Source organism: Erythranthe guttata, chromosome 4, assembly GCF_056151865.1.
Source record: "Erythranthe guttata isolate IM_541 chromosome 4, IM_541, whole genome shotgun sequence".
Lineage (NCBI taxonomy): Eukaryota > Viridiplantae > Streptophyta > Magnoliopsida > Lamiales > Phrymaceae > Erythranthe > Erythranthe guttata.
Window position 1 is genome coordinate 4,344,472 of NC_142536.1, and position 23,799 is coordinate 4,368,270.

At 38.2% G+C, this 23,799-nt stretch overlaps 6 protein-coding genes across 19 annotated transcripts; 4 read left to right on the forward strand and 2 right to left on the reverse strand.

Moving 5' to 3' along the window:
* Positions 1-54: 54 nt before the first annotated feature.
* On the reverse strand, positions 55-3,082 carry LOC105956261 (Chaperone DnaJ-domain superfamily protein). Of its 2 annotated transcripts, XM_012980134.2 has the most exons (5): positions 2,564-3,082; positions 1,725-1,896; positions 749-781; positions 524-618; positions 55-402 (listed from the first exon to the last, which is right to left on the reverse strand). In XM_012980134.2, exons 1-5 carry the CDS (start codon positions 2,903-2,905, stop codon positions 193-195), a joined length of 852 nt encoding a protein of 283 aa, XP_012835588.2. In that variant the 5' UTR covers positions 2,906-3,082; the 3' UTR covers positions 55-192. The 2 variants fall into 2 exon arrangements, with proteins under 2 accessions (XP_012835588.2, XP_012835661.2); XM_012980207.2 differs by lacking the exon at positions 749-781 and having other exon boundaries at positions 2,564-3,026.
* A 1,760-nt stretch (positions 3,083-4,842) lies between these two features.
* LOC105956100 (transcription factor PCL1) lies at positions 4,843-6,262 on the reverse strand. Its single transcript, XM_012979962.2, has one exon. The coding sequence runs from the start codon at positions 6,090-6,092 to the stop codon at positions 5,115-5,117; it is 978 nt and encodes a 325-aa protein (XP_012835416.2). The 5' UTR covers positions 6,093-6,262; the 3' UTR covers positions 4,843-5,114.
* Positions 6,263-7,386: 1,124 nt separating this feature from the next.
* Positions 7,387-8,245, forward strand: LOC105955935 (uncharacterized). Its single transcript, XM_012979779.2, has 2 exons — positions 7,387-7,792; positions 7,903-8,245. The coding sequence occupies exons 1-2, from the start codon at positions 7,469-7,471 to the stop codon at positions 8,080-8,082; spliced, it is 504 nt and encodes a 167-aa protein (XP_012835233.1). The 5' UTR covers positions 7,387-7,468; the 3' UTR covers positions 8,083-8,245.
* A 2,050-nt stretch (positions 8,246-10,295) lies between these two features.
* Positions 10,296-16,550, forward strand: LOC105955718 (pumilio homolog 1). Of its 7 annotated transcripts, XM_088816558.1 has the most exons (12): positions 10,393-10,483; positions 10,609-10,682; positions 10,797-10,901; positions 10,983-11,688; positions 12,354-13,828; positions 13,923-14,064; positions 14,171-14,278; positions 14,487-14,699; positions 14,800-14,910; positions 15,405-15,599; positions 15,751-15,925; positions 16,023-16,550. In XM_088816558.1, the coding sequence occupies exons 4-12, from the start codon at positions 11,029-11,031 to the stop codon at positions 16,070-16,072; spliced, it is 3,129 nt and encodes a 1,042-aa protein (XP_088672684.1). In that variant the 5' UTR covers positions 10,393-10,483; positions 10,609-10,682; positions 10,797-10,901; positions 10,983-11,028; the 3' UTR covers positions 16,073-16,550. The 7 variants fall into 7 exon arrangements, with proteins under 7 accessions (XP_088672681.1, XP_088672685.1, XP_012835056.2 ...); XM_088816555.1 differs by having other exon boundaries at positions 10,296-10,708; XM_088816559.1 differs by lacking the exon at positions 10,609-10,682 and having other exon boundaries at positions 10,306-10,483.
* A 1,137-nt stretch (positions 16,551-17,687) lies between these two features.
* Positions 17,688-20,524, forward strand: LOC105955403 (pollen receptor-like kinase 1). The gene is made up of 2 exons (XM_012979157.2): positions 17,688-18,888; positions 19,038-20,524. Exons 1-2 carry the CDS (start codon positions 18,162-18,164, stop codon positions 20,300-20,302), a joined length of 1,992 nt encoding a protein of 663 aa, XP_012834611.2. The 5' UTR covers positions 17,688-18,161; the 3' UTR covers positions 20,303-20,524.
* Positions 20,525-21,452: 928 nt separating this feature from the next.
* On the forward strand, positions 21,453-23,279 carry LOC105955501 (reticulon-like protein B22). Of its 7 annotated transcripts, none has more exons than XM_088816549.1 (4): positions 21,453-21,983; positions 22,092-22,161; positions 22,531-22,666; positions 22,820-23,279. In XM_088816549.1, exons 1-3 carry the CDS (start codon positions 21,678-21,680, stop codon positions 22,644-22,646), a joined length of 492 nt encoding a protein of 163 aa, XP_088672675.1. In that variant the 5' UTR covers positions 21,453-21,677; the 3' UTR covers positions 22,647-22,666; positions 22,820-23,279. The 7 variants fall into 7 exon arrangements, with proteins under 7 accessions (XP_088672675.1, XP_012834805.2, XP_088672674.1 ...); XM_012979351.2 differs by having other exon boundaries at positions 21,461-21,983; positions 22,531-22,688; positions 22,947-23,279; XM_088816548.1 differs by having other exon boundaries at positions 21,461-21,983; positions 22,531-22,674.
* The last annotated feature ends 520 nt before the right edge of the window (positions 23,280-23,799 follow it).

Genomic DNA, 23,799 nt, shown 5'->3' on the forward strand with positions numbered 1-23,799 from the left:
GGGTTTGAACACGTCTTTTGCATTGCGAAAGTAATGAAGTTGCGCACGGAATAATTGAGGAAATGCAGCAGAATTTATAAATTTGTACGTTCTTCGTCGGTGTATAGAATATATAGTACATGGATATCAAGAGCCATTTAAAAGCGAAGAATTTGAAAATACACATTCTAAAATTGCAATTCATCCTCTTAATTAGAGGCCCAATTCCCTTTTTAATTGGGCAAGGGTCGCTTCAATCTCGTCTATATTTTCATCAATGCTGCTCCGTTTATCACCCTCCTTTCGATCAGCATTTGCACTCGGCTTCGCTTCGTAGCTTTTCGAAGAAGTTTCTCCGTTATTTTCGACTTCTGTAATGTTCAGCTCTTTCTCTAGGAACTCAACAAACTCTTCTCCAATTTCCTGCCCCAGTCCATTTTATAATGAAGAGATGTGAACCACAACGTCTATAGACATACATTTTACGGCAACAAATCGAGAAAAAAGTGAAGAACTAGCTATTGAACGTAATATATAATCTCACCGACAGTTCTTCCCACAAGCTCTTTGGCTTTCCTTGGTTAGAAGCAGTCGCCTCCCAATTGCGAAATTCTTCCTGAAGATCTCTGAAGAAGTCCTCTGCAGCAACACATAATTAACTTAAGCACCTCATGCTATAGAAATAAATGAAAACACTTCCAAAACGATTCAATATCGAGGTAAAGAATTTATCGGCCTTTGTGAAATCCCCCAAGGAGGATATATCAACCTATTGTTATTTGGGCATCCCTGAACAAGTTACCTGCATCATCGAGGGGTTACAATAAGAATATACAACCAAAAAAAAAATAACCATTTTAATTCCTCTAGTAATTCATATACTGGCAGCACATTGAAACGACAACCAAAGAATCGATAGCCTGTGGTGATATCAAGAAACTACAACAGTAGTTTATGTTATGGAATAAACGAGCAAGTCCAGGTAAAGGCCACTAGCGTAAACAGTTGAGAAACTAATTTATGGTTATAACTGACAATTACAACATAAATTCAAAGCATAGACCTCCCACCAAATCCCGATGTGGAAGAGGCTCCTATACTACGCCTTTACTACTTGGGCTCCGGTTTAGGGATTAGTTATATCTATTCATAGTTGAATTACAATGTATTGCATTGACCCCGCGCTTCTGTTTAACAAATATTTAAGCAGTGGAATTTTGCATTGAGCACATGCGTACGTAAAATCACACGTCCTAATTGAACTGCTTCACCGTCTAAGATAATAGTATTCTTGTTTGGGTCAAAGTTGGACTATATAGTTAACGATCTTTTCAGGAGTCGAAAATAGGGCCTAGAATCTGAGCAAATGAATTCGTGTAAGCAAACTAACTTCTTCATGTTCTATATATACATATTCTTCATCAATGATAACTCTCCATCAGTTCTAATTTTCAGTTTTGAATTCCGACAATAATCTATTCTCGAACATACATTTACACTATGAACTTATTTTCCAGGCCAAGTACGAATATTCTGCATTCAACCAAAAAGAAAAAACATCAAAGATCAACCATAAAGTGCTGGACGCAGAGGCACACATAATTTCTCGTTTATCATTTAGATATGGGATAATACGTCTTAAGTCTATTATGGAAAACTAGTTTCATTTACAGAAACCGATTTAGACACGCATAAGTATCAAGAAATATATACAAAGTATAAGGCTAAAGAAGAAAGTTTATTACCAAATCCATAGAACTCTTCTTCTGCTTCTCTCGTCTTTGTTTGGTAACTTCCAGTTGTGGAATAGGAATAATCAGATCCCCGATTTCCGGCATCATACTTACCTCTGGATTTAGAGGTCAGTAGTGTGTTATATGCATGCTTAATCCTCATAAATTTTTCCTGAGCACCAGCCTGTAGGCAACATAAAACGAAAGCATTATCCCTAATTGCCGGTTTCTTCAATTTGAATCATGAACGTAAAATAAACTGCATGAAAGTAGTAATATAAACGGCTACGAAACACCATAAGCTACCTTTTCTATAAGATATATTGCACAACCACCTTCTACTAACATATCTTCCATCTCGAGTTACAGTCCAGTTCAACTACGATTCTAGCAAATGAATTACCTATAGACATTGCCCTATTTGACGGTTGTTCCTTATTGAATACGATTACGAAATATTGTCATCTTATATAGCCATGATAGGGTCAATGATTACGGAAATCAGCTTCATTTGTTTTAGTGCCAAGATATCAGAAGAACAATCACCTACTATAATTTAGTCGTCTTCATCGAAATTAAATTAATGACTTTCACCGTACAGCCAGTTGCTCTTGGTATAAAATTCGACTGACAAAAACCACTGACGTACTATAATTTGGTGCTTCAAATATTCTCCCCCACCTTCAAATTTGGTTCATTTTTATCTACATTACAGTCTAGTTTTTTTCTTTTTTTTTTTTCCATACATGAAATTAGATTGAATTCTTCCCCAATCATCAGACAGAAATCAAATTAATCCTAATTTGACAGTGATTTAAGAAACAAATACTCAAGAATTATCAAAAGCATACCTCCTTGTTAACATCTGGGTGATACTGAAGAGCAAGTTTTCTGTAAGCCCTTTTGATATCTTTGGTAGAAGCAGACGAAGGAACCCCCAAAACCTCGTACGGCGACTCCCTCCCACTTGCTCTGATTCTGAAACTCCCTATTTTCTTCTTGCTGCTGCGGCAGTGGCAGTCGCTTCGATAACTGTGTAGAAAGGCCTGACCTTTGCACACCAGGTGTTCGACGTTATGCCCATACCAGATTCCGCAAGCAAGTGGTGGATAACTTGAGTTTCTTGAAACGAAGGCGAACGGATTTAAGCTTAATATAGTTTGTGATGTCGCAGATTGGGCAAATCCGTGCATGTTCTTGAATTCATGTGGTTTCGTGCTGTCGATTTTTTCTTCTTGTAGTTTGCGCGTGGAAGTTTAACGGTTGGTAATTCTGTCCGACAACTACAAAATGCCAATCTCCCACATTTTTCACTTTTTACTGTTTGTGAGCTCTGGCACAAGTAAAAATTGTAAGCTTAAATTTCATCCCTCAAGTTTGCACCAATTTCATATTTGGTCCTCCAAGTTTACAAAAAATACAGTTAGTCCCTCATGTTTTAATAATACTAATATTTTTGGTCATTTCCATTAATTTACCCTTAGTCAACAAGTTAAGTCACGCGCTTGATTCCGTTAGAGCTATCGGAAATTTGATAGAAATGACTAAAAGTGCTGAACTTTTGGAACATGTCGTGAACATGGGGACCAAATGTGAAATCGGTGCAAACTTGAGGGACGAAAACTGTATTTTCCCCTTTTTTAGCATTTTTCATTTTTATAGCATGCACTTTGTACAACAAATTCGACCTGCAAAACATATATAATAGAATCGAACTCGAATCATTAAACGTTCGTTTCTGTAACATATGCTTAGTCCTTGTTGAGGACAACTCACATATAAAACTTGAAACTTTGAAACATATTATCTTGTATCGTTTTTATTATTATTATTTATTAATTTTTTAATCATATTTACTTGTGAAAAATCTTATGGACTTTCTGCACTTGCAAATCTCAGAAAAATCTTTACTTAACTGATACTCTAAGCCTTTGCCGAAAGGGATGTTGATTTCGGGATTATACACCTGAGAAATAAAAACGCATGCGAGATCTTGATCGCATACAAGGTGTATGAATCATGTATCATTTTGGCAGGCATTAAGATGAAAACGTGAAATCGTATAATATGACGGACAATGTGAGGTTTTAAGAATAACATAAATCCGAAAACTCAACCAAGTCATCAAATTTGTAATACATTGAATGCAATATAAAACCATCATTAATCACATCACTAAATCGCATTCCAAAAAAAAAAATACGAAGCTTTGCCCCAAGCTAAATATATCATATGTGCTGCAGGAAAACAAGTTTTAAACCAAAGGAGATGCGCAAACACCTGAAGATCGTCAATTTACAGCCGCGGTGATTCCAAACTGTGTTGAGATGAATAGAGATGTACGAAAGCTGAGAGCTCCGTAAACATAAGGTAAGGTAAGCTTTCACAGAAGGTTATAGCAGCCAATGGTTGGAATATATTGTTGTTATACTTCCACGAAATAGTACAAGGGAGCAAGAAAATAATAACATCAAACCACAACTCTCGTGCAGATGAAGTAGATCGAGGATGGTAAGTTGGTTGAAATTTCAAAAGACCATACGATTTCACAGATACGAAAAATACCGAAAAACAAAACCTACACCAGTGAATTGAAAATTGTAAACAGTAAATCGCCTCCTCGGACAAACTAGCCAATAGAAACACGAAAGAAAATTCAAAAAGAGAAACACCTCATGAAAGAAGAAGAAAAAAAAACACGCTCGTCACAAGCAGTACATTTCAATCGACATGTCAGCGATCTGCCTGGAAAAATCCAAAACTACAATTGGTAACGGCACCAACAAAATGAAGAGGTAATAATTCGACTCCCACAACTAAGAAGATTAGCACATTTTATATATATAAAAGATAACACGTTTGAGCTCACTTATAGTAAGAGCCAAAAACCGAATTTGACGTAAAAGCAACGAAGGTCCTCGATTGCCTCTAGCCCCCCTATACAAAATAACTTCCGAGTGATAATGTGAAGTTTCAGCACTTGCAAGAAGTTTCTACATTTATCTTCTAACGACAGTCTTGTTTTTCGCCTCCGTAAAGATCCAATTTTTTTTCCATTCAAACATTTATAAATGCATCCATCCATCCATCCAAATAGTTCTCATAACAAAGTCAGATAACAACTCAGACAAATTTAAAAGATCATATATTATCTACAGCTCGAATATCATGTAATTGATCAAGACAAGTAGTTATTCCATAACTATAAAAAATCATAATTTGCTAACAGAGAAGTCCCAGTAAATGAATCCACCAAGACCCCTGTATTACCAATTTTAAAAATCAGCAAAAGCAAATCACAAACAACAAAAGCCGGATAACAACAACAACAATCGATCGAGGCAGAACCAGCAACCATTAAAGCAGGGTTTCACCTTTATTTTCCACTACTGAAAGACATTGCTAACATTTGTTATGATTCTGAGTTACATGATGTGGATAAGCATTGTACTTATTTCCAGACCAGTCCCTTTGCTGCTGCACCATACTACTGTATTGCTGCTGCTGCTGAGAATGGTGGTGGTTATGGTCGTAACCGTGAAATCCGTGCTGCCCGTGAGCTGCCATTCCCATCATCTGCATTGGCATAATCTGCTGCGGAGGGGGATGGTACGGCATCGGCATCGGAATCGGCATTCCGATGTTATTGTTCCCGCTATTTGCATTACCAACACTGCTATGACTCCCGTTGGCGATTCCGTTGTTCCCATCGCCTATGGAGGACTCGTTGAAGCTTTGCGGCGGCACGGGTATGGAAGCAAACAAGTGATCGGAGGGGGAGGGGCCTTCGTTCGACAGCCCCTGCATCCTCTTAACATACAGCCTGTACTTCTGCAGATGGCTCGCCACATTCTCCCTGGTCAAACCCTCGACATTCATCAGCTGCATAATCGTCTTCGGCACCGCGTTCTTCAGCCCCAAGTGCGCCACAACGTCCACGAACCGCCTGTGCAGCTGCGGCGTCCACACCAGCCGCGGCCTCTTCAGAGCCTTCCCCCCCGCCGTTGACTGGTCGTCGGCGCAGCTGTCCGTCGCCAAATCGTCGGCGGAGTCCACCATCCGGCTCTTCTTCGGTTCGGATCCTTCCTCAGTCTCTGCCTCCTCCACCGCGTGGTCGTCCCCCTCGCCGCCGCCGAACGGCTTGAAAGTGGAGGCGGCGGCGGCGGCGGCACCGCCGCCGCCGCCGCGGAGGGAAGAAAGTGTACTGTGTGAGGCGCGATTGACGTCAATTTCAGTCCGCCTAGGCTCCGGCGAGATGCTGAACGCGGACGCCAATTCGGCCGGGATCAAGGACTGAGAGAGCGGCGTCAGATCGTCGGGGGATGGAAGCCCCGCCTCCCACTCGGCGACGCCGTCGTCGATTTGAACTTCCTCGCCCATGAAAATGATCGGAGAATTCAACCAATCCACATGATTGGGAGGGATTGATTGATTAATCTATGGAGGGTTTGTTCGATTTCAACAAGTGGGGGTTGATTTGATTGATTAATCTATGGAGGATATAAATAAGTAAAATTTTTGGGGGTGGAAAAAGTGTAGTAATAGATCCCAAATTAGGTGCCACGCTGGCAGCTACAGGCAGATATTTATTTCGATCCCACTCTATAAAATATCTTCTCTCTCTAGCTGGATTTTGGAATTAGTAGAGACTATTTTAGGTAAGTGGACCCGGGTTGACCCGCCTAGCGTTGGAACTAGCAAGCCCGTTTTTGGACTTGGGCCGACCCGCCCTAGTGTTTCAATTCTTCAAATTTAAATAGACTTAATAATAAATCGGAAAATAACACTTTACCCGTTTTGAAAAGCCACTTTTGCATTTTATCCCTTGCAAAAGCAAAAAAGAGTATTTCATAATACAATGCGAATTTTCGACTCAAATGTCAAAAGTAGATTGCCCTTAGGTTACATAATGCAATCAGAGTTGTTGTTTAACACTTACATCCTAAAGTGACAAAAATATCCTTCATAGACACCCAATTCTATCGAAAATATCAGTGTAGTCCAATTCTGATGCAATTGCAACTCGTTTTATATTTTGGAGGGGCATGCTCTATTTTTTGTATTTGCGAGGGGGAAGTACAAAAAGTGTTTTTCTAATGGGGTGAAGTGCTATTTGCGCTAAAAGAAATAAACTTTTGAGTGCATAAATCAAATAATAAACTTATAAAAACATATAAACTAGGCTACAACATATAAATTAGGCTAAATTACGGCCACTTTCTGAGATGATGTCAAATTACAAAAAAAAAACTCTCATATTTCAGTACTATAACCACTCTCAGCTATGAATCTTCTTACACATTCACCCTTGTGACATCAAATTTAGTGGAATAAATTCTATAGAATATTCTTCAGTTTATACCTGTTTTACACTATTATAACTCCACATTTTGAAACAAGTTGATCATAAGACGTGTCTCTTGATTCGTAAATGTCAAATTGCAGTGCATCAGAAACTGTATTTATGCATAAAACGACTATAAATTAGAGAACATTTCACGGAATATAGAAGATTCTATTGAATTCAACACCATAATATTAACATATAAGAAGATTCACAATTAAAGGGGTGGTTGTAACTTGTAATTATACCCAACAGATTTTTTCTCTTAGTAATTTGACTTTACGTAATTAAATCAAAAAATCAAATACTTAAATAAAAAAAAAAGGAGTGGGGGTAAAATAGGATAAACCCATCATCATCTTCCAACTGTCGGACCAAGAGAGAGGATGTGGGATTACAGCAAGTGATAAACATGGCAGCTTCATCTGCACCTCTCTCTTTGATACTCAACCCTAAATCACCTCTTCATCTCCATAGCTCATTTTCTCCGGTCACATTTCAATCGACACAATCATCGAGGAGAATTCCCTATTATCTCAATTTACCCACCGCAGTGAGGCCAAAACCCCCAAAAAGCTTCAAGCTTGCCGCCATTAATGGCAATTTCTCTCTCTCGGAAGCAATTCCGGTGGAGGCTTCTCAGGAAATAGTTTCCACTACTGACGACGGCGTCGCCACCGTCATATCAGTTCTTCTCTTCGTCGCCTTCGTCGGTCTATCCATTCTTACCATAGGGGTTAGGGTTTTTTTTCCTTCTTGTGTATGCATAATCTGATAATCATGTAGCTGAATTGAATTCAATTCAATTAAATTGGTTTCCGAAATTATGTTTTTGGAAATTTTCAGGTTGTCTACATAGCTGTGACAGATTTCTTGCAGAAAAGGGAGAGAGATAAATTTGAGAAAGAAGAGTCTGCTAAGAAGAAGAAGGGTGGCAAAAAGGGGAGAGTTAGGGCTCGGGCCGGGCCAAAGGGATTCGGGCAGAAGAATCAAGAATACGACGATTATCTTGATGAAGCCGACTGATCGATCGATTCCAATTGGTACAAATGGTAAAATTGCTTGACATTGGATTGTAGTGAACATATTTATCTTTCTTTATAGATCCATCCATTGTTGCTTAGGGTGATACTATGGAATTTTTTATATATTTGTTTGCATCTTCGAGAAATAATTCCATGTTCGAGTTCGTCCTGTTGTTTTGATGCTTTGTGGGGAGAAGTACTTAATTAGCTGTCGAGTTTTGGATATTTTCATGGGATTCATACGAAAGGATGAATAACCAATTATTTAGCGAAATCGGTCCGTAAAAAAATGATACGAAATGGAGAATTAGCTCCGAGAAAATATTCCGAAACATATTTAGAGAATATGCAGTGTTGTTTCTTTCGTTTCTTTCGACGTGGTAAAATGCAGTGTTGTTTCGACTTTATTTAGAGAATAATCTTGGGTTGCGTTTGGATTGAGGGATTTGAAATGACGGAATTTCAATCGCAACCAGGATTTGGTAGTTGTTATTGAAAGTAGTGCCTCCTGCAAATTTGGTGCATTTCTAAAAATGAAGATAGGGCAAAACCATAATAAGTTTCTGAAATTTGTAGGAAGAATGCATGCCTTAGAAATTTGAATCCCCCTCCGATTATCAATTTTCGAGCATCCTGCCGGTACGTTGGTTCTTGGAGTTTGTCGAAGACCGGATTCAATTGTGGAAAATGTTGATGGATTGCTCTACCATAATTACTCGCTTGTGTTTTTACGCTCGAAAGTCGAAACACATGATCGCTTGTGTTTTCACATGATTTATGACTTTTACATTTTTGCACTATGTAGAAAATGTCATTAGAGTTTATTAGGTTGATAAAAATTGATTTATGATTTAACAAGAAATCAATATTATAAATGTCAAATATTAATGTCATATTTATGAATTATAATATATAAGATATAAAAACCAATATTATTAATATCATTAAGGTGGGCTAATACAAATGGATCAATCATGTGAGAGCCAACTGCCAAGCAAGATGCATCATATTTTGGGCTTTAAAATAAAATATAGGCCTACTTTGCAATGACTATTTAAGTAAAATATTTTGGGCTTTAAAAACAAAATAAATTCGCAGCCGAAAAATGAAAAATAAAATCTAGAATATTTAATAATTTATGAAGAACAAAATAAAACGGCTCAAACTAGGTCCGGTTGAATAAAATTAAGCTCGTTTTTTAATGCTAAATCAACTTTTCAAATGATATCATCAATCTCATTTTCAATAATTAATTTCCACCAGGTGTGAAATGTCACTATCTAATTTACTGATGTCATTGATTCAAAAAATGAATCTCACTCATCGGTTTTCTCTAAATATTGACTATTTAACACTCATGTGTGTTAATTATATTCGACTCAAATACTAAGTAATCCTAATATAATTAAGATGTAAATTATCATATTAAAATGATAATTTTCAACCATGTTCAGTACATATTGCATGTGAAGAATTAAGATCTGGGGTAGGGGTAAAAGTGGAAAAGTATAATGCATTTTTTTTTTAATTTCGCGATTCCAATCCAGAATTATTCGATTATGTAACGATCGTATTCCTAATTTGAAAATTTGAAAAATTTCCACATTTTTTTACCATTATTGGATTATATATGAGATCCCGATTTGCTTTCTGATTTTAAATTCCAGAATTTCCAAAAATTGAAAAAAAAAAAAACAACAACATAATATCAATTTACTATATATTTTCTTTTTCATATAATTTTGTTTTAGTGATTTTCTTATATTACAGGTGAATAAAAGATAAAATTTCCGATTTTCGTCGATTCGAAACTAAAATTAATTTTAAATAATTTTTTTTCTTCCGAAAATACTAATTCCAATAGTTTATAGTGTAAACAGTAAATAGCAAAGTACAGTGCCCAGTTTTAGGTGGACTGGTGCCTTAACCACAAGGGCAGATTTTTTGGAGTTCCACTCCGTATGTTTAGTGTCAACGTGTCACCCACAGATTCTTCATTCTCTTCTCTCTCTACTCTCTCTCTCTAGACTATTATATCATATATCTTTAATTTATTTTATAAAAAGGTTTTCAATTAATTAATTAATTTTATATATTAATTAAACATGATGACTGGATTATCCATCCATCACTGGGTCAATTAGGCCACCTAGTCTTAAGGGAATTTGTTTATTTGCAAGACTGCCCCCAAAATACATTACACCCAAAGTAAAGAAATATATTTAATTTAATTTAAATATGTATATAGTAAATAAATTCAATTACTGTATGGTATTTAATCACCTCACCTCTCTCTCTCTTCTCTCTCACATTCCATAATAGTGGTTGAAAAACAAAACCCTAAAAGGGGTTCTCTGCAGGAACAATTCGCCGCCAGATTGATCTCTCTCTTATATTTACTTGTGACCCCTCTCTCTCTGTCTCACTCAGTCTACTTCTTAAACTCCCAAACCCTTCCCCCAACTTCTTACTTCAGCTTCATTTTTTTTTTCATTTTTTTCTTTTCTTTTTACCTGTTTAATCACAGCTCTGTAATTGCTTGTAAATTCAAATTGAACGACCATGGCCGTTTTGTCCTATACTTAATTGTTCCGGTTTAAGGTTACTCAACGTTTGGTGAAAACTAGGTTTTTTTTTTTTTTTTAGTTTTCTCTCGCCCCCCTTACTTTGTGCGCGCCTGATCATATTCGTTTGGATGATTTCATTCATCTTCAGGAACTGAGCTTTCGTTGATGGTCAAAGGTTGGACTTTTTTATGTTGATTTTCAATTTTATGTGAATATGGGATTCGTCTGAATTTAGCGTCGGATAAAAGTCAAGGTCTGTACTGTAACTGTTGGCTTTCTTCGATTTATTTGGTGGTTTTATTTCTAAGCTTCATTTTTTTTTGTGAATGAGCAGTGAATAGCTGGGGATTTTGATATTACAATATAGCGAAAAAGGAATCATGTTATCTGAATTGGGTAGGCGACCGGTGATTGGAAACAACGAAAATACGTTTGGAGATGAGTTTGAGAAGGAGTTAGGGTTGCTCCTCCGCGAGCAGAGGCGGCAGGAGGCGGATGATCATGAGAAGGAGCTGAATATATACCGGAGCGGATCTGCTCCGCCTACTGTGGAGGGTTCGATGAATGCCGTCGGCGGTTTGTTTAACCATGGAGGCGGCGGTGGAGGTGGTGGCAGCGGCAGTGGTGGAGTCGGCTCTGCTTTTGCTGAGTTTGCAAGAAATAAGAGTGGTGGCAATGGGTACTTGAATGAGGACGAGCTTAGGTCTGATCCGGCTTATCTATCTTACTATTACTCGAACGTCAATCTGAATCCGAGGCTGCCCCCTCCTCTGTTGTCGAGAGAGGATTGGCGTTATGCTCAGAGGTTGCAAGGTGGGAGTTCTGCAATTGGGGATAGGAGGAAGGTGAATAGGAACGACGGTGACAATAGTGGGAGATCACTGTTTGCAATGCCTCCGGGTTTTAACTCGAAGAAGATGGAGGGTGAGAATGACATGGACCAACTTCAGGGTTCTGTGGAGTGGGGTGGTGATGGACTTATTGGTTTGCCTGGTTTAGGACTAGGTGCCAAGCAGAAGAGTCTTGCTGAGATATTTCAGGTCAGTAACTTTTACTACTCATTTCTTTTAGGTTGATTCTACTGTTGTTTAACTGATTGTTTATTTCTTTTTGGGTTGATATTTAATACGTGGGGATGTGATATTGGAGACTGGAGATTGTTTGCTGACATTTATGTGTTATGGTAGATAATTTTGCACAATTTTTGAGTGGTCTCTTCTTTTGTATGGCACTCCTGAATTTTCTTGTTTTATTTGCTAAATGTTTGCCCCTCTTAATATATTCATAGGAATCGCTATGTATGCATTTTTGTTGCTCATGTATAAGTACCTGTGTTCGGTATTGCATCCATTTTGTTCATGTTCCTTGTGAATTCAACAATTTGGTTTAACTATATGGATTCCGTTTTTATTTACAAGGTCCTGTGACCGGTGCTTTTTTTTTTTCAGAAGGCATCATTAGTTGAACCTCTTTATTGAAGTTGTGGATCTTTTTAACTGCTGAAAATAGGAGCACACTGTGGTTCTGTGCCACAAAATTTGTACATACTAATGCAATTCTTAGTATGCCTAACTGACCATCATTATGCTTAGCAGTGCATTATGTGTTCTTTGCTCTGCTTTCTGTACGTCAGAAGTAATCCAAATTTCTATGTTCTATCACGTCTTTTTTACTACGTTGTATTAAGTTGTAACATTTTTTTCAGGATGATTTGAACCGTACCACTCCCGTTTCTGGACACCCTTCACGTCCAGCTAGCAGAAACGCTTTTGATGAGAACACCACCGCTATGGCTTTGGCTGAGGATGAGCTGGCCAATCTCCGCCGGGAATTGACACCGTCAGATCCAGTGCACTCCTCCGCCACTCAGCCTGCATCATATTCTTATGCCGCCGCTTTGGGTGCATCCTTGTCAAGAAGCTCAACTCCTGATCCTCAACGCATTACAAGAGCTCCCAGTCCTTGCCCAACTCCAATTGGGGGAGGCAGGGGGGCAGCAAATTCAGAGAAAAGGAACATAAACAGCCCCAGCTCCTTCAATGTTGGTGTAGCTCCTCACCCGAATGAATCTGCTGCTGATCTAGTTTCTTCTTTATCAAGCATGAACCTTTCGAATGACATCATGGATGACGAGAAACATATGTCGTCCCGCATTGACTCTGATGCTGATGACCATAAGAATTATCTTTTTAATCTCCAAGGAGGCCAGACTAATGCAAGGCAGCAAACTTACATGAATAAACACATGTCTTCTGGGCCGTTTAATGTGTCTTCTTCTGATTCTGGTGGTGTTGTTGGGCATGATCACAGTAATAATAGTTCCTTTCAAGGTGAGCTGCATCATATAAATGGCGTTCCTTCTAATAATTCATACATGAAAGGATCTTCTCCTAATGCTTCGATTAATGTTGGGGGTGGTGTGCTTCCGCAGTATCAGCAGCTTTTGGATAGCCCCAACTCATCGTTTTCGAATTATGGGTTAAGTGGCTATCCTATGAGTCCAATATCGGGTCAACTCGGTAACTCTAATTTGCCACCTTTATTTGAGAATGCTGCTGCTGCATCTGCTATTGGAATGGACCCTCGGATGTTGGGGGCTTCAAATTTTAGTGGTGCAGATCAGAACCATAATAGACTAGGAAACCAGATGTCTGGACACGCACCTTATGTCGACCCTTTGTATCTGCAATACTTGAGGACAGCTGAGTATGCTGCAGCCACACAGGTGGCAGCTCTTAGTGATCCTTCTGTTGATAGGAACTATATGGGCAATTCTTACATGGACCTGCTTCAGAAAGCGTACCTTGGGAATTTGTTGTCACCACAGAAATCACAGTATGGTGTTCCTATGGCTGGTAAGGGAGGTGGTGCCACTAGTCCTCATGGTTACTATGCTAATCATGCGTTTGGGATTGGATTATCTTATCCTGGAAGTCCGTTGGCAAATCAAGTTTTGCCAAATTCAGGTGGAGGGCCAGGTAGCCCTATGAGGCATGGAGAATTTAATATGAGGTTTACGGGTGGGATGAGAAATGTAGCTGCTGGGAGTGTCGTTGGACCGTGGCACTTGGATACCATGGATAATAATAGTTTTGCCTCTACTCTGCTGGAGGAGTTTAAGAGCAATAAAACCAAGTGTTTTGAACTTCCTGAAATTGCTGGTCATGTTGTCGAGTTTAGGTATGTGCTTTGCCAAAAAAAAAAAAATCCCTTTTTGTTCTTTTTGGGAAGATTGATGATGTCTGACGTTTTCATTTTTAACATCTTTAACTAGTGCTGATCAATACGGAAGCCGGTTCATCCAGCAAAAGCTCGAAACTGCCACAACAGATGAGAAGAACATGGTTTTCCAGGAAATTTTTCCTCAAGCTCTGAATTTAATGACTGATGTGTTTGGTAATTATGTGATCCAAAAGGTACCAAGAACTGTGTTCAATAATTCAGTTGATAATTATGATTTCAGTTTCACTTCTTTTGGGCTTTATTAAGACTGTCTTTGGTGCTAACTCTTTGTCTTCCCAGTTTTTTGAACATGGAATGGCGTCCCAGAGAAGAGAGTTAGCTAGCAAACTAATTGGACATGTACTTACTCTAAGCCTCCAAATGTATGGTTGCAGGGTGATACAAAAGGTAACATTTGCCTTGGATTTATACATTCAGTCTAACCCAATGGCGTACTGAATAAGTACTTAAGTGCTGGAGATGAGTATATCCATTCTTTTTTATTCAGTCATCCTTTCGTCATTACCTGTATATTTTTAGCTGAAATTTCTTTTAAGATTTATGAAAATGTATTTGTTCAAATATCCAAAAATTTATAGATGCTGTGGTTATCTAGGCAATAGAAGTTGTGGATGTGGATCAGAAGATCAACATGGTGGGAGAGCTGGATGGGCATGTCATGCGTTGTGTTCGTGATCAAAACGGGAACCATGTCATTCAAAAGTGCATCGAATCCGTTCCTGAAGATCATATTCAGTTTATTGTGTCAACATTTTTTGATCAAGTTGTGACTCTATCCACTCATCCATATGGCTGTCGTGTGATACAGGTTTGAGAAAATTGTGCAAAATATTACTACTGATAAATTTTATTTCAATTTTTTTCGACTTGTAAATGTATATATATTGTGAGGCGCCTTCATTTGGCAGAGGGTTCTGGAGTATTGTAAGGATGAAAACACTCAGAGCAAAGTGATGGAAGAGATTCTGGGATCTGTAAGCATGCTGGCACAGGATCAGTATGGGAATTATGTTGTTCAGGTTTGTAAATGTTTCTTTGAGAAATTTTATATGGCAATTATGCCCTTGTTTATTCTGTGACCACTATGAAATTATTACGTAATATATTGAATCTGAAGTTTCTATTTTTTAAATTGTCACTTTTAAAGTTTTTACTTGAATTTGTTTGCACCATATTTTGCTTCAATATGTTATCTTTAACTTTTATGCACAGATATTTTATACAAATAGTCAATAGATATGAATCCTGAAATTCTGCTGAGGTGCAGTAATCTCATGGAGTAGGATAAATGTCTGAAAACACTTTCTGTGGTCACTGAAAATGTCATGTTGTGAAAATTCTCGTTTTATTCAAGTATTTACAGACATCAGATAATTGCCCAAATGTTATAACATTTAAGTAGCAAATTGTTGTATCTTCCCCATACAGCACCATATATGTTTCTGTTGACTGATTGGTAGAAGTTATAGTTATAAGATGTTTGCTAATTATTTTTATGATCTTTTTCGTGTAGCATGTATTGGAACATGGAAAGCCACACGAGCGAACTACCATAATTCAAGAATTGGCTGGAAAGATAGTTCAGATGAGCCAGCAGAAGTTTGCGTCTAACGTTGTTGAGAAATGTTTAACTTTTGGTGATCCATCTGAGCGCCAGCTATTGGTGAACGAGATGCTTGGAACAACTGACGAAAATGAGCCTCTACAGGTTGTTACATTACTTTGTAATCTCTTTGTTATGTCTTTGTTAATATATATATATATATATATATATATATATATATATATATATATTCTTGTCCATGTAAGCAAAGTTATATCTGACTAATCTTTATTGTTTTTTCTCATTCTGATACCAGGCGATGATGAAAGATCAATTTGCAAACTACGTTGTACAGAAAGTACTGGAGACATGCAGTGATCAGGAGCGTGAACTGATCATGTCGAGAATAAAGGTTCATTTGAATGCACTGAAGAAATACACATATGGAAAGCACATAGTAGCTCGTGTGGAGAAGCTAGTTGCAGCTGGTGGTATGAACCTCTTAACCTTAAAAACATTTTTCATCACTTACAAGGTTTACGCAGTTCAAAACTTATAAACGATGTTTTTTTTTTTTTGGTTTTACAGAAAGGAGAATTGCTGCGCAGAACTCACATCCCCGTGTAGATGTGATGTAGGAAGGAAAAGAAAGAAGTTGTACAGCTAACCGAGGCTAGTTTGGGCTACCTCTCTTTGTTTTCTTTCTTTCAAGTGGTGGTGCTGTTATCGTACACATATCTTGTTTCACTGAGGGATTAGATGTGAGCTGATTGCAAATAAAGTCGTTGCCTGTATTAAAAAAAAACTGTACATTGTGTAGTGTTACGTTTATATACATAGAGAGAGAGAGAGAGAGGAGTCTAGTAAGCTGTGAAGAGACTCAAGAGGCTGAACGTTGGCTGATGAAGATGGTGCAGAGGAGAGAGAAAGCAAATGCTGAGAGGGTGTAATATAAAAAAAGGTGAGGTAGTTTATATGATGCCGAGTGACTGTACAAAATGATGCACATGTCGAGAGTTGGTTTTCTAGGTATGTGGCTTGAGGGTTCTTGTGTATGCTTATATAACAATGTTCTTTCTTGCCCTAATATATGTGCAGTTCTTTTAACTTTTCTCATATTATTTTTCTCCTGTATTTTTTTTCTTTTTTCTTTTCTTGCTAGTAATAATCTGCTGCCTGCTTCTCTGCTTGGGTTGTGAGTTGAGTTGCTTGTTTATGCATATCCATGTTGTTTTATCCGGGGTGAGTGAGGTTTTCGTTTTTTTTTTTTTTGTTTGCCGGATTTATTATTGTTGTATATGCGAATCCGAGTGTTTGGTTGAGAGTAATTTCGCTGAACTAGGGGGGCGAAATCACACGGATTTGAATTAACACTTGTGGAAAATTTCCATTTTTTTTCGGGTAGTGGAAAATTAGTTCAAATTCCATGCCAAAAATAATTTGGAAATTTTCAAATTGGATGATTGAACTTGTTGCAAAATTGAAAATCTTTCTATCGGAATTGGCCGATTTTTTAAATTTCAAATTTTCAGTCACATTTAATACAAAATATATAACAAATTTGATATTACAAGTATATTTTTTTGAAAATGATTTGAGTTTTTGATTTTTTTTTGGAAATTGGAAACTGATATGTATTCTACTTTCGCTAAAAAATAAGCTAAAAAATAAATGCTTGCCAAAATCGGAAGAGTTCTGAAATTAGTGAAATAATTTTCGAAAAAATCAATTTTTTTTGTTTTTTTTTTTTGTTTTAGAATAATATATTATTTGTGTTTTATAACTTTAGAACTAGTCATAAGATAACTTATTAGAGATTAAGGTGGTGTTGGCAAAAGTTTTTTGAAAATGATTATGAGCTTTTTTTTGCTCAATTTGTTTTCATGTGTTTGCAAAATTAACTTTCACTTTTGTTTCTCTTAAAATAATCTGCTTTAAGCTATTTTTTTAAAAGCACCCATAATCCTACTTTTTCTATTTAAGTTCATTTTTCGGAATATTTGCAAACACCCTCAACTTTCAAAAATAAACACTTAAAACTGAATTAACACACAATCACTAACTTCTTCTTTTAAATAATCATTTGCAAACACCACCTAAATAACCGTTTATTATTGTGCATGTGCTTATTTTAACTTTTTTTATGGGAAAAAACTAATGAAAGCAAGTGATGTAAGCTTTAGAAATTCTATTTCTACACCAATTGTTATCAATAAATTTTAAATAATAGTTCAATCGTAAAAACAATTACTTAAATATTTAATGAAAAAATACTATCTTATATGTGCTTTTGTATTTTTGTTTCGCAAAATATAAATAGTATTAACGGAGTATAATTTAGATCATTTCTTATTATAGTTAAAAAAAAAATAAAAAAATGGAGGGCGATTAGGCTAGGGTAACTCTGGCACGCACAAAATCACCGGAAATATCGCCGGAGCCTTGGCGGTGTTTCTCTCACCACCAGACCACCCCTCTGTATTGCCACCAATCGACACACGCTGGGCTGCATTTGTTCCTCTCTCTCTCTCTACAACCAATAATCCATGAAAATTTCTGAGGAACAAATTCAAATTAAAATAAAAATAAAAAACAAAAATTAGCGAGTAGAGGAAGAGAGAGGGGAATCATGCATTAATCCCAATATTTGTTTCCTAATCATTTCATATTCTCGTCCCGCAGTTGTTCATCGCCGCCGCCCAGGATTAACTACCTAGGGTTACCAGAATGCCGACGACGACGACGGCAGCAGCATGCCGCCGTCGCCTCCTCCTCCTATCCAGCTACGATCGCACACCGACGGCGTTGATTTTCGTCGCGCTGCTGGTGCTGGCGGCGGCGCCGGAGTTCTCTGGCGCGCAGGAAGGCGGCGAATCATCGGCGGAGTATCTGCTGAAATTCAAAAGCTCCCTAGCGAACGCGGATCCGTCCCTCAACAATTGGGACTCGACGGCGTCGACGCCGTGCTCGGGGAACCAGGGCAACTGGATCGGCGTTCTGTGCTTCAACGGCTACGTTTGGGGGCTGCAGCTGGAGAATATGAACCTTAAGGGCCAAATCGACGTCAATTCTCTCACGCCGCTCCGTTTTCTGAGGACGCTTAGCTTCATGAACAACGGTTTCGAAGGCACCATGCCGGATTGGAGAAAGCTCGGTGCTCTGAAAACGCTGTATTTGTCCAGCAATCAATTCTCCGGCCAGATCTCGGAGGATGCGTTCAAAGGCATGACTTCTCTGAAGAAGGTTCATCTGGCGAACAACAAATTCACCGGTCCTATTCCGTCGTCTCTCGAATCGCCCAAGCTCATCGAGTTGCGCCTTGAGAACAACCAATTCACCGGCGGAATACCGGCGATTAGCTCCGACAATCTCCGACTACTCAATGTTTCCAACAATCAATTGGTGGGCGCCATACCTGCAGCTCTCAGCAAAATGGACCCCACCTCCTTCTCAGGTTCGTAAAATTAATTGATAAAAAAAGAAGGTAATTACTTAATTAGTGTATTATTAATTCTAAAACGAGAGAAATAAAATGAAATATCCAATAATAATTCTTATATATGATTTTAGTTATATTTATTGTTGAATGAATGAATGAATTAGGCAACAAAGGGTTGTGTGGGAAGCCGTTGGAAGCAGCATGTGACCCCCCAATCCCTCCACCGGACTTGGAGCCAACTCTTCTCTCTCCTCCAACCACATCTCCGGCAGCCGACGCTACAAACGAGAAATCTCCCTCGTCTCCATCGAGAATCGCGATAATCATAATCTCCGTATTAATTGCATTGTTTCTGATCGTGCTGCTATTTCTCGTGTACCGGAGGAGCCGCGATGACCAGACACCGCAGCTCGGGAGGGAACTCCCGCCTCAAGAGCCGCACGAGGATAAAAAAACTCTGCCAGCTGCCGCAGCAGCAACATCAGTTGTCGCGGCAGCCGGCGAACAACAACAACAGCAACAACAACAATCGGGTAAACTCTCCTTCGTCAGAGACGACAGGCAGAAGTTCGACCTGCAGGACCTGATGAGAGCCTCCGCGGAAGTATTGGGGAGCGGCAACTTCGGCGCCTCCTACAAGGCAGTGCTGGTTGACGGGGAAGCCCTCGTGGTCAAGAGGTTCAAGCTGATGAACAACGTCGCCAGGGAAGACTTCCACGAGCACATGAGGAGACTCGGGAGACTGAGCCACCCGAATCTGCTCCCGCTCGTCGCGTACTTGTATCGTAAGGAGGAGAAGCTGCTCGTTTTCGACTATATCAATAACGGAAGTTTGGCCTCTCACCTCCACGGCAAGCATTCCCCCGACCAACAGGGGCTCAGTTGGGCTAACCGGTTGAAAATCGTTAAGGGAGTGGCTAAGGGGCTCGCTTACCTCCAGAGCGAGCTCCCTACCTTGACCGTCGCGCACGGGCATTTGAAATCGTCCAACATTCTTCTCGATAACGAATTCAACCCTTTGCTCATGGACTACTCTCTCGTGCCGGTGGTCAACCCCAGCCAGGTCAACCAGATCTTGGTGGCGTACAAGTCTCCAGAGTACGCCAGAAACGGCGTCACTTGCAGGAAAACGGACGTCTGGTGCTTGGGGGTGTTGATACTGGAGACGCTTACGGGGAGGTACGTGGCAAACTACCTCGGACAGGGTTGCGGCAAGTACGGTGCGGATTTAGCTGGATGGATCAAAACTATCGTTGAGGAAAACGTCGAGAGTTTCGACAAGGAAATGGAGATTAGCAGCTGCAGAGTCGAGACGGAGAAGCTTTTGCAGATCGGGATAAGTTGCTGCGAAGAGGACCCGGACAAGAGGTGGGATTTGGAGGAGGCACTTCGCCAGATTGAACAAGTACAAGATTCGTCATCTAATTAATACATGATCAATACTTATATAGTTTCATCAAAAAAAAAAAACCAAGAAAATTTGCGTGTATCGAATTATATATACCCTTGATTAATTTTTGACATCAATTTCCTTTTTTCTTTTTTTCTTCTTTTTCCTTTTTCTTTCAAGAAATTTGTTTTGGAGTCGTCAGTTGTTAATTTGTGTACAGATTGAGTTTCCATTAATTTGATCTACGTGGTGTTATATTTAGGAGCAGATATAATTAATTTTTGACAGTAGTGTGTGGCCTTGTACAAACTTAAGCTAGAGTGTTGTGCTTGGATAGGGGAAATTAACACATGCTGTTTATTATTATTATTAATTATTATTTTCGTTATAGAATGGGATATATATATATATATATATATATATATATATATATATATATATATATATATATATATATATATATATTAGCTTTACATAAAGCTAAAGTGTAGTAATGCATATTGATATGCCTCGCGTCAATGAAGTGCTTTTGGAAACTCAATTTGCAATTGGAGCCAATTATAATATTTCAAAGTATATATTATGGCCTATCGGTTGGAGCAAGTGAGTTTGAGTCGATTGATTCAGGTTTGTAAATTTTGTCAACGGTCTTTAGGAAGAGCTTGCTACGCATGATTAACTTAGAGTGGTTTACATATCTGGTATGGTTTGCAAGCTATTATACGAGAATGTTGATTTACCTAATGCATCTATATATGAAGTGACTTAGAAAGACTCTCCGTCCAAAAAAAATCGATATGAATATTGTTTTTATCTCAATTTATTTATTATTTTAAAAGCTACTAATACATTAATTCCACTTTTCTCTCTCTTGTTTTTTGAGAACCACTTTTGTCACATTATATACTTCTTCTTCTATAATCAATACACGTTTTTTTTTTTCTAACATATGAACCAACTCGAAAACAACAAATATAATTTAGAGTAATTGATTAAGAATTTAGTTAATATTCATTTTATGGTGTATGTAATTGAATTCAAATAAAATCATTTAATTGAGTGGATCAATTAATTGAATTTGGCCGAACTATTAATTGGCATCAACTAATTGAACAAGGAAAAAAATACTCAATTTTTTTTTTCCCCAAGTTTATTTTATTTTTATTCATAGAGAACAATTCTGAATTTTATTTTAATAAATAAATTCAGTATATGAAAGTGACTGGCTGACTGCAGACTAATTTGTTTCTCGAAAGGGGAAGAAGAAGAAGAATAGAACCGTAGAAACTACATGAAGATGAAGAGAAAAATCAAATTCAGTTTTTCCGTTGATCCAATGGTAGAGAAAATATTTAATTGAAAATCGAATTGTCGACAAAAGAATAAAATCTGAAGTTAATTTCAATCGGCGGCGATGGTGGTAGTCGGTGCAGCGATGGGGATGATGAGCGGCACGCTGGTGTATTACCACTGCGCCTACCGGAATTCCAGCGCGGTTTCTCTCTTCGCCGACGTCTTCATCGTGCTCCTCTGTTCGCTGGCGATCCTAGGTCTCCTCTTCCGCCACATGAACATCGCCGTTCCCGTTGACCCGCTCCACTGGCAGATCTCGCAGGACGCCGCCACCTCTCTCTTCGCCTGCCTCGCCAACACCCTCGGCGCCGCCGAGTCCGTCCTCCGCGTCGCCGCCACCGGCCACGACAAGCGCCTCTTCCTCAAGGTACGTCGCACACCTGCATCCATATCCATTAATTTTGTTTCATTCAACCAATTTTTGATACAATCCTCAATTTTTTCTAATTTTTATTTTCAAAAAATTGAGCCACAGGTGGTATCCTGTCTTTATGTACTCTCAGTAATTGGGAGAGCAATCTCCGGCGTCACCGTTGCTTATATCGGTAAGTACATTTCCACAATTCTGCAATTCTGTAATGTAATTGTTGTTTCTCTGTACATTCATTCTCAAAATTATCAAACACTTTGAAGAATTAATAGAGTAATTAATAAAAAGAGAATTAATTTGAGGAGTAATTTATTCCTAATTACGTATCTTTTCCTAAAATCAATACATATTTATTCGGTTTCTTAGTACCCGTAACCGATAGAGTAATGCAAACTGTTGATGTCATTGAGAAAAGTTCTTAGCAATGCTTGATCTAATTGACGGCATGTGTTTCTGTGAACGAAAAAATTAAGCAATTTTTAACTTTGAACGAGACAATCTTTTCTAGTTATCGTAGGAATCTTAATTTGCTGGCTTGCTGCAGGGTTGTGCTTGTTGTGCCTCTACATGGTTGTTGAGAATTCAGAAACAAACAACACGTGTTTGGCGAGGTTTTCCGGGAAAAGAGATGCTGCAAATTCTGTTCAAGATAACCCATAATCTTCCTCCATGCTTCTGCAGTAAGCATGTTCGTGTTCATACGTATATTTTCTTCTTCGTTCTAGTCAATGTAAATTTTACAGTTTTACATGGTTTGGGGGAATTTATGAGCCTATTTTCGACTTCTTGATTAAGCTAGTTATGTAATGCCTTTGTGACTTCCAATTGTACAGAACAATATCGGTAGCTTGCTGTGTGTGATAAATAAATTGACGGTGACTGAGATTCGTTGTGTGCTATGGGTTTGTCGATTAGATTCTTCACGAACATTTAAGTCGGCTTTTTTTTTACTTGCTGCAGTGCTAGTCGCTATTTTTCCTCGATCACTTGTTGCAGCCGATGAAAGAAGCTTTGCTCCTGGTCTTGTTTTTACCACAGAGATGAGAAGTTACACTTTGTTTGGTTCTTGAACTTATATGTTTCACTGGTGATTTTTAGTTTTGATCAAATTTAGTTGGAGTTGTACTTTACTAGTTTGTTTAGCCTCGTGACTGAACATATGTGCGTGAATGAATGATAAAGATTTATCGGATGTATTTCACACGATATGCGAAGGTAAAGGTAAAGGGAGTTTTCGTTGCTTATAGAAGAAACTGGTCAAATCTATGATAGTAATGAAACACATGTTATACAGTTTAAAGTGTACATCGGTTATATCTTTATCGTTTATCTATATACTCCAAAACTTTGATGTTTGTTTTATTGTGTTCAACTACAATTGACAGGAAAATATGTAACCAACCTTACAAAATCCATCCAAAAGAAGTTGTGGCTTTATTGCTCTTGAATAAATATGAAAAAAGATTTATTATTTAAAGGGTAAATTATGGCTACTCCTTAGTCAATGTCAAATTACGAAAAAGTTTATATTGTTTAGGTAATTACAATCACCTCCTTCAACTATGAATCTTCTTACACGATTATTCTTGCAGTGTCAAATTTAGTGGAATCTTCTTGATTATGTAGAATATTTTCCAGTTTGTACATGTTTTACTCCATTTCAACTCCACATTTTGAAATGAGACGATCATAAGATATGTCGGTTGGCTTGTAGATATCAGATTGGGGTGCATCAGAAACTGTATTTTTGCACTACAAACTAGAGAGCATTCTACAAAATCTATAAGATTTTGTTAAATTTGACACCGTAAAG